Raw genomic sequence first — 9,710 nt, 5'->3', positions numbered from 1 at the left:
TATTTGAGTCTAATTCTGTTTGTTTATGACCAAACAGATTTATTATAAGTTTCATTGCATCTTGAAGGCAAATTCACCAATAACCCATGTTCATACCATTGGTTAAAACAAATATTATCATAAAGAAATATATATGTAATACCCCTTGAAACAAACTCTTTTTTCATGTTATTTTTTTCTTTTGCAGCCCCTTTTAAGTTGATACGGGGACTTTATATCAACATCCAACTTGGCTGATCTGCATAATTTGGTTAGTTGGGTGTTTAGCAATGTTCCTTGGTTAAACAAATTATTCAATTCATGACCACGCATACGCATTAAATGACCACCGAATACGATACTTCTAATTTATCAGCCCATTTATGAGGACTTTGAGAAATGTTTTTCTTTTCTTTTTCACAGTAAGCGAGATTCCCCAGCCTGCAGGCAACTTTGAAAGCTTGTCATTCTAGTACAACCCTTTGGAGCTGGTGAAGGTCTTGAATAAATGAGGATGTTTGCCATTCATAGGTTAAAGTTTTACGTTAGATGCAATTTGTATTGGGGAATTCTGTAAAGTCATGGATATTAGATTATATGAGTTGATTCGAACTCAACACATTTAATTAAATAGATCAAATTTGAAAATTCAAACCCAATCCATTTAATTAACAAATGACACGACATGACTGGTTAATCCGTTTAGTATTTAATTTTTATTGTGATAACTTAGACATGACCCATTGCACCTTTCACCTTCAAGTATCAGCATTTTTATTGTATCAAAGCTTGGAACTTTTAGATATTATAGGAAAAATTTACCTTCCACCTTCAAGTATTAGCATTTTTCACTTTGCATTTCAAACTAATAAAAAGAAGCACTGCACATCCAATAATTAAAATATATATATATATATGAAAAACAGTGTATTTGTCTAATTTCAACAGATAAGATAGATAGAAAATAAGTGAATATGGGTTTTGTGATACAATCTAACCATCAAATCAGAATAAAATATGCACATTGCAACTCTTTTTGTAGTTTGAAAGTACAATGTGTAACTCGCAGCTGTTTAAATTGCAAATTTCAACTAATATTTTTATGATATCCTAATGAAAAAAAAAAGTTAAAAAAACACAACCAAAAAAAAATTACCTTTTTCACTTTTATTATTAAAAACAATGTAGTGTAGTGACTACACATCAAAATTACAGCAAATGCACGAAAATAAAATTACAGCAAATGCACGAAAAAAGAGAGAGACAGAGAGAGAGAAGAGAAAGAAAAATAGCATTGCTTGGATATGGATGATGCGACTTCTCTGTCCTGTTGTGTTGAAGGTAAGGATAGAGAATTCCCCGAGTGCGCTAATTAATCAAGAAAGAGGGTTTTGAGGCAAAGGAGAAGATGTAGCCAACTTGGCTCTAAGATCTTTCCTTAGAATTTTTCCAGAGGGAGACTTTGGAATTGCATGAACAAAGTAAACCTTGTGCAGTCTCTTGTAAAACACCACCTGTTTGATACCAAAAATCAAAAATCACAGCGCCATTTCTGTTAGTTATTAAGTCAAAGATTGAGTGCTTTTAGAGGAGGGGGCTGAGGCAATAGTACTACTATTCCTTTTTGTACCTGTTTTGCTACGAATTCTTTCACTGCTTCTTCAGTAAGTTCAAACCCATTTGATCTGACCACGAATGCAACCGGAACCTCCCCGGCGACGTCGTTTTTTTGCCTATTAACATTACAAATTTTAGACATTTATTTCTTGCGCTTAGGAAAGCTTTGCAACATGTGAGAAAGCTATTAAATACTCCGATTTTGGAGTATGTCTCTCATCCTATCATAATATATAAAATGTGATTAAAATTATTATTAAAACGCCAATATTTTAGGAGAGAAAGTGACACGTGAAATAGATTTCAAGCTAACTAATAATTTAACAAGAGTATAGTCTAATATCAAAAACTTTATATGTAGTTATTTTTACGTATTCATTACGTACTTTACTGATATGATTAGCTGCATTATTTTTTTTAATATAAAATAATTTTTTTAAGTCAATCATATATAAAAAATATATAAAAATAATTATATGTTCCAGAATTCGTCTAGTATTGAACTTACGGTACAACAGCTGCATCCGCAATTGATGGGTGGCTGACTAGAAGGGCCTCAAGCTCAGCTGGGGGCACCTGAAACACATGAATAAAAAGGTTTTATCACACATCAAAGATTGATCAAAACATTAATATTTTTATGTTAATTGATGGGACAGATTTTTGTATTAGTAATGTATTTGATATGACATAAGGGTCTATTTGGGATTATAGTAGGAATCTTAAAAATTATTTAAATAATTTTAAAAGTTATTTAATAGAAAAATTAAATTGTTAAAATATTATATATTAAAATATTTTTTTAATTTTAAATAAATTAAAAAGTACGACTGAGAAAATATAAAATGGAATTCTAATTTTAAAAAATCTGTCAATAAACGAAAATATTCGTATAACTTTTAAACTTTCAAGAATAATTATAATTTTCATATACTTCCTTTAAATAGTCTATATAAGAAATTAATTTTTTAATTTGTTCTCAAACAAACATAACATATTTAAAAAGATTTTAAATATATAATTACTAAACAGTTAATAACTTTTTAATAATATAATTTATTACTTAAGTTATAAGTTATAAATAATTTCAAACACGCACTAAACTGTATAACAAATAAATTTTCTCAACAAACAAACATGTAGGAAATAAATGGTACAAACTCTGGAGAAGGAAGACATGCCTGGAAGCCTTTGAATTTGATGAGCTCCTTCACTCTGTCAACAATGAAAATCTCGTAGTCATCATCTACGTAGCCTATGTCACCTGTGTGGAGCCAACCTTCATCATCTATGGTGCTTGCTGTGGCCTCAGGATCGTTCAAATATCCTGTGATTTATTAATTGGTGGGACATTAATTATAAGCTAGGGGTAAGTGTATTTAATGCAAAAATCAAGCTAGCTAGCTGGGAACGTGACAAAAAAAATGTCCTAACCATGAATTGTATATATCTCTTTACTTGGATTTTATAATATGGTTGACAATTAAGAGAGAGTAATTGGATTATCATTTTTAATACGCTTAAGAGTATTTAAAGGAAGGAGTACCCTTCATAATCTGAGATCCACGAATGCAAATCTCGCCAGGTTGATTAAAGCCAAAAGAGGAACCAGTTTCAGGGTCAATGACTTTGAGCTCTGCATTTCTAACCACTGTGCCGCATGAGCCTGACTTGGTTGGAAATGGCTCCTTTGCGAACCCCAGGCACATCGATAGCACCGGCCCTGCTTCTGTCATCCCATATCCCTGCATCCATTTTCCATATTCAATATTCAATATATATTTATTCCAAATCCCAGAATTTGTATAGAAAATGTTGATCTTTTTAAAAATCTGCCACCGCAACTAGAAACAAAACTTAAATACTTTCCACGTGTCAACACCACAAGGTCCACCCACGACTGATACTTTTTCTGGTTTCCAGATTTCCCAATAATCACTAGAAAATTATTCCTTGCTACATTTACTTTTACTTACTTTCTATACATTTCATTAATATGGTTTATTAGATTAATTTTTTTAATATATAATTAATTATATAAAAAAAATATGTAAAAATAATTAGATATAAAATTACATTGATATAATTAATTAAATTAATTTGTTTAATATATAATTAATCATATTATTAAAGTGTACCAAAAAAAATATCCAAAAATTACTAAATATAGAATTTTTATATAGAATTTTTGTATATATACAAACCTGGCCAAAAACGGCTTGAGGAATCCTGCTCTGGAGAGCCTCCTCCAACTCCTTCCCCAGCGGCGCCGCCCCAGACAACACCACTCTAATGGAGCTAAGGTCGAACTTCTCCACTATAGGGTTCTTTGCCAGCGCCAGCACCAGCGGCGGCACCACTGCCACCACTGAAATCCGATGCCGCTGTATCAGTTCCAATAAAGAACTTATCTCGAATTTCTGCATCAGCAAAACCGCAGCTCCAACTCTCAGTGAGCAGAGAAGAACACTGTTCAATGAGTATATGTGGAACAGAGGAAGCACGCATAACACGACGTCTTCCGGCTTCAAGTACAGGTTCGGGTTCTCTCCGTCGACCTGCTGAGCTACGCTTGTTATCAAGCTCTTATGGGTGAGAACTACTCCTTTGGGAAGCCCGGTTGTCCCCGAGGAGAATGGTAGCGCCACCGGGTCATCCGGGTTGATTGAAACTGTTGGAATTTCGCTCTCGTTGGCCTCTGAGAGAACCGAGAAGTGCAAACACTTCTCCGGCGGATCATCCACCGTGATCACTGTAAAATCTTCCCCCAGTTTCGGGTAGTCCTCACCGGGTTCCCAAAGTTTTTCCACGTACTGAGACTGGGAAATGATCAGTTTAGCTCTGGACGCACTGAATTGCTTGAAAACTTCGGCCGAAGTGTAGAACGGGTTAGCAGTGGTGGTAACTGCTCCGAGCATAGAAGCGCCAATGAAGGAGAAGACGAATTCCACGCAATTTTGGAGAAGAATCATGATGGCATCTCCTTTCCTGATGCCAAGATTAAATAACCCAGCTGCAACCTTCTGCGATATGAGGTAGGTTTCAGCAAAAGTGTAGGATTTTCCGGTGGAACCGACGATCAAACAAGGTCTATCAGAGAACTCAGAGAGGTGCTCGAAGCAGTAGGTATGGAGAGGGAGGTGGTTGGAGATGGGGATGTCAGGTAACTTCGATCTGAACACACGACCAGTTTCAGAAGCTTCATGGTTTTGGGAGGGGGATTTTTTAGGAGAAAAGTCTTGGGTCTGGGGTTCCATAGAACTAGCAGAAACAACAGAAACCATGGCGTTTGAATGGCGTGTAATCTGTGCAATGATCTGTTTGTTTAACTTGTGTTTCAAAGTGGTGTGTGCGTGAGAGTAGGGAAGAGAGGCTAATTAGAGGGTGACAGAATAAGTGGAATTGGGAAGAGAAATAAATACAAAGAAGAAAGAGATTGGGGGTTGGAGTTAGGTAGATAGCGTGGGTGTAAGAGAGGTTAGATAAAAGGGCAAAGCAGATAAGCAGATGGGGGAAGGAGTTTGGTTTGAAAGGGGAGGGAGATCGATGTAGAAGCATGCTCCACCTCACGTTCAATCACCAAGCCTTCCCTCCATCAAGGCCGTCACACCTACCTACCCCCCTCCATCTCTATTTATTAGCAATGGGTCTTGCGGCTTGCCTTCCTTGTATATATTATATGGACCACTCCCCTTCAATTTCTTGTTTTGCTGCCCTTTATTTGTTTTTTATATTTTGATGTGTTGTCCAGCACCTATTTTTCTATGCTATTCAGCATGTTTCTCAGTCCAATGGCCTATTATTATTGTCGAATGGTTCGAAATTTACTCGTTTATGAATTCGAGTTCGAGTATAGATTAATTTTAGATTAGGGTAGTGCTAGGCCACCGCAGCGGGAGCCCCCGCTAGGCCAAAAAAAATTTTATTTATTTATTTTTTTTTCACATCATTGTTTTAATATTTTTAAATATTTAAAAAAATATAAAAAATTCATAATAATATTAAACAATTTTTACTTAATCACTAAGAAAAAAAAAAAAAAAATTGGGAGCGGTAGCTCCCAGCGGGAGATCTAGCATTTTCCTTTAGATTATTATTATTATTATTATTATTATTAATTAAGTGCTTATAATTTTATTGAATGTTTTAATGGACTCAGTGTTTAAGTTATGGCTCAATCCTAACTTAAGAGAATGCCTACGGCCTCCCATCGTCCAGGCCCCTCATGTTCGATTCCCAACAAATGTGGGGGGTTACTATGTTCACATCCCATTAGGGACGTCAATTCCAATTGTGCACATGCGAGGAATAGAGAAGTCATGATTTCACTCTTTGATTGAAAGAAATATACCGATTGATCAAAATAATGGTTCAACCAATTCATGTTTGTGTTGGTCGTAGACATTAATGACACCATATCATCATCAGCAGAAAATTATTGGCATAATGTTGTAGCTAGGAATACTTTCTTTTCTCAAATGGGTATGCTCTCTATTCGAATTCTTTGACTTTTATGCTTAATGCCTGAGGTATGTAATACATAAATGATTACCTGTGTTTAGCTAAAGAAGGGTTAATTAAAGGACTGCATGCATTGCACGACACACTGTATACATCTCACACTCTTTTTTTAAAATAAAATAAAATAAAATAAATTTAAAATCGAGGTGAAGATATTATTATGTTTTGAGCATTAGATTTTCTGAAATAGAATGGTCAAGATATATATATGTACTCAAGGAGAATCAATTTATGAAGGGTATCAACTAATGCTACTCTGCCTCCCAATGGTCACCGTTGCGCATGTTCCGCAGATTAAATGTTACTTTTTAATTTTTTTTTCTTTTTTACAATTTTTAAACATATTTAAATATTTTTAAAAAATAAAAAAATATATATATCAATACACTCATATTCACTTTCTTAATAATTAAATAAAAAAATAAATTTATATAAAACACTAACATTTTTCATATATATTACATGTGGCCAACCTTGTCGGCCTGCAACTCCACGTTCAGACGTGTGCAGGAAATTAATGGCTTTTGGAATTAACTAGGATTGGTGTCCTATTACGGTTGGCATGCTGGGGAATCCGGTTCTTGAGTTCTATATATTTATCTCCTCCTTTTTCAAGTTTTCTGTTTAGCTGATTAATTAGCTAAATTAATGACATGTGTTATATTATATTTATAGTTATAAATTGTACAAATTTTGCACACTCCTCTTAAAAAAATGAGTAAATATAATACATATATAAAAAAATTAATTTTTTAATGATAAACTCTACAATTTTTAAAAAAACTTATATATACACAGCGCTTGTATAATCCATAACTGCATATATAATTACTATATGTGAAATTAACCTCCCACAAAAAATACCTTTGCATGGATAAATAGGATGAGATTTATGTTACAATGTGTGTGTACACACATATATATATATATAAAAAATTTATGTACAGTCACTTTTACATATTCTTTACTCTACTAATATTAAGTTAATATGTTTTGAGTTTTTTGTAGACTAAAGACTCGTCAACTTGTTTAGACATTTGGAGTATTTCATAACTCTGTGAACAATAGTGAAATAATTTGAATTAAGATGTTTGAGTGAATTTTGAGAAATGAGAGGAGAAAGATTAATAAAAAATATTATATAACTTTTTCATCTAATTATTTGAAATTTTTTTGTTTTGAAGTTAGTAAAAGTTGTATTGACATTTGCGTATTATTTTAAAGTCTATAAAAGTTGTATTAGTTTTGTGTTTGGATAATAATTAAGTAATAATTAAATAAAAAAATTTAAAATTTAAAATTGGAAAATATTTTTTTAATAATATTTGAAAATGAAATTAAAAAAAATTTTAAGAATTTTATGTCTCACCTTGTGTCGAAACGTATCCTAAGAATTTCTTTTGACTTTTTTGAAGATAGGAGAGCGATTTTGGAAGTTTTGTAAGATTTTGACAAGTCAAGGGTTGATGCATTTTTCCATCAAATGTAGATGCCATATTGTTGAATGATCCATGGTGATTCTTGGATGGTGGAGCAGTGCTGAAGTTCTCATCCATTATATGAATAATAAATAAATAAAAAGAGAAACTATGATTTATGTGGTTCAATTAATGCCAGTGTCCACAAGTCTTGGAAAAGGTACACACACTCCCATGCTACTCTCAAGCTCATTGAGATTTGAGATAATATTAATGGCAATGGAGGAGATGAAAGGAAAGATGAGGAAAGGTAGAGGAAGATGAAAGTCCCCATGCTCCCCATGAAGTCACCCCTCTTTGGTTGTGTATCATGCCTCTTTTTATCTTCTCCCTCTTCCTTTATTGCAAGCTTTTTGTCTTTGAGCCTTGTGTTTTGGTCAACCTACAACTTTATCTTCTCTCTTTATTTCTTCCTTCTTCACTCGTAGATAGCTTTGCATAGATAACAGCTGTTGGCTGAATTATCAATATAGCTTAGTAATATAGTGGATTTATACCAACAAATTACAACGGTTATTTTAGAATTATAGAATTAAAAATAAAAGAGTAAGGGAGGATTTCTGGGATTTGTGGCATCACTGTTCTCGAGCATCAACCAGTCCCTTTAGCCAGTTTTTTGCTAAGGATGATGTAGGTTGCCCTCTAAACGTATCTCCAAAGTGTCTCTAGTGTATTTTATTTTATTTTTAAATATTAAAAAAATACACACACAAATGCAGGAGACGGAAGGAGAAAAACTGAAAATAAAAAATTTTTTAAAAAAAATTAAAAAGTGAAGGCAGACGGCAACTCAAATGAATGGGATGATGCTCGAGAACAGCAGCCTCACACTTTTTCACACCATTGAAAAATGTAAATTTATTATTTTATCTTCTTCTATTTTATACTTCAAAAATAATGGTGTGTTGAGTGTGGGGCTGCTGTGTAGCAGTTCTCTTTTGAAAATGGAAGGAGGGGAGGGGCACGGGGAGGGAGGAAAATGAAAAAGAAGAAAAGGCTGGCGTGGCATAATATCAATATGTCTAGTCAGTTTGTGAAATATTTTTGTGTTTTTAGCAATCTTCTTATAAAAAAATAAAAAACAAAAATACAAAATGCACTATAGAAGAACAAGCAAGCATTTTCCTTTAGCCAATGCAACCACCTTTTACCCTACAATGGCATAGGCAAAGCCAATTGAGAAGGGCAATTATCTAAAGTAAACTCAAGGCTTGAAAAAAGGGTCAGAAATCAAATCGCTTTTAGTAAACTTTTTGAATTGTTTACCAAACCGCTTTAATCGATCAATTTCGGATGATTTGGACTGATTATAGCTGATTTTAGATCAATTTGAGCTGACTCCAACCGTTTTAAATCTATATTTATTTTTAAGTTGTTGAAAAACATTTTTTTTTTTCAAATTTCTTGTACAAAAAAATATAATAGAATTAAACATATATTAACTTATTCATTATTGTATTCAATAAGAATCATAGAAAAGTTTAAAGATAAAGCATGTAGTTCTTTATTTTATTTAGTTGAATAAAATAATTAGAAGATGAATGAGTATTTTGTATTAAATTTACGGCTGTACATAAAATACTGCATTTGCCATGTGCTTATAACTTAATAGTCTTCATCTTCTTCATATATGAGGCAAACAAATGTCGACAATTGAGGTTAAATACATAGATAACATGTTTATTGAAACTAGACAAAAAATTTATACTTTTATACTCTTTTATACATGATATTAAATATTTGAATCGCATTATATATAATTTTTAATACTTTTAATCAACATTGAAACAACCGATTCAAAGTTGTTATGAATCAGCCCGATTTAATTTGTTGAATCACTCGATTCATTGAATCAGTCCTTATCTGATTCCAATTTCTAGAATCTTGAAATTTTGGAGTACTGGATTGAATCCACCTAGACGAATAGGGTCATCCCTTACTCTTGCCAGACTGCCTTAATTTGAGTTTTTTAAGCTGTACGTTAAGTTAATAAATTCTCATAACTCCAAATTTAGAACAAACTACCTAAAAGAACAGACGAGAGAAACAAGTGCCAAGTTTTAAACCATAGACAGAACGAAACCAATGTTTGACTAGACCTATATCCTAGCAATG

The 9,710-nt window shown here is 33.0% G+C and overlaps 1 protein-coding gene across 1 annotated transcript; it reads right to left on the bottom strand.

Moving 5' to 3' along the window:
- Positions 1 to 1,122: 1,122 nt before the first annotated feature.
- Positions 1,123 to 5,192, bottom strand: LOC122309425 (4-coumarate--CoA ligase 2). The gene is made up of 6 exons (XM_043122910.1): positions 3,801 to 5,192; positions 3,143 to 3,341; positions 2,778 to 2,923; positions 2,105 to 2,172; positions 1,610 to 1,712; positions 1,123 to 1,493 (listed from the first exon to the last, which is right to left on the bottom strand). Exons 1-6 carry the CDS (start codon positions 4,878 to 4,880, stop codon positions 1,356 to 1,358), a joined length of 1,734 nt encoding a protein of 577 aa, XP_042978844.1. The 5' UTR covers positions 4,881 to 5,192; the 3' UTR covers positions 1,123 to 1,355.
- Positions 5,193 to 9,710: the final 4,518 nt, after the last annotated feature.

The sequence above is a fragment of the Carya illinoinensis genome, chromosome 5 (assembly GCF_018687715.1).
Source record: "Carya illinoinensis cultivar Pawnee chromosome 5, C.illinoinensisPawnee_v1, whole genome shotgun sequence".
Taxonomy (NCBI): Eukaryota; Viridiplantae; Streptophyta; class Magnoliopsida; order Fagales; family Juglandaceae; genus Carya; species Carya illinoinensis.
This window is presented reverse-complemented; position numbering and strand designations above follow the sequence as displayed.

Excerpts from the sequence above, each read along its gene's own strand:
- LOC122309425 (XM_043122910.1), bottom strand. The coding sequence starts at position 4,880 with ATGGTTTCTGTTGTTTCTGCTAGTTCTATGGAACCCCAGACCCAAGAC. Across the intron at positions 2,924-3,142 it reads TGGATCTCAGATTATGAAGG|GATATTTGAACGATCCTGAG; the intron begins GTACTCCTTCCT and ends AATAAATCACAG. Across the intron at positions 1,713-2,104 it reads GCGGATGCAGCTGTTGTACC|GCAAAAAAACGACGTCGCCG; the intron begins GTAAGTTCAATA and ends TAATGTTAATAG.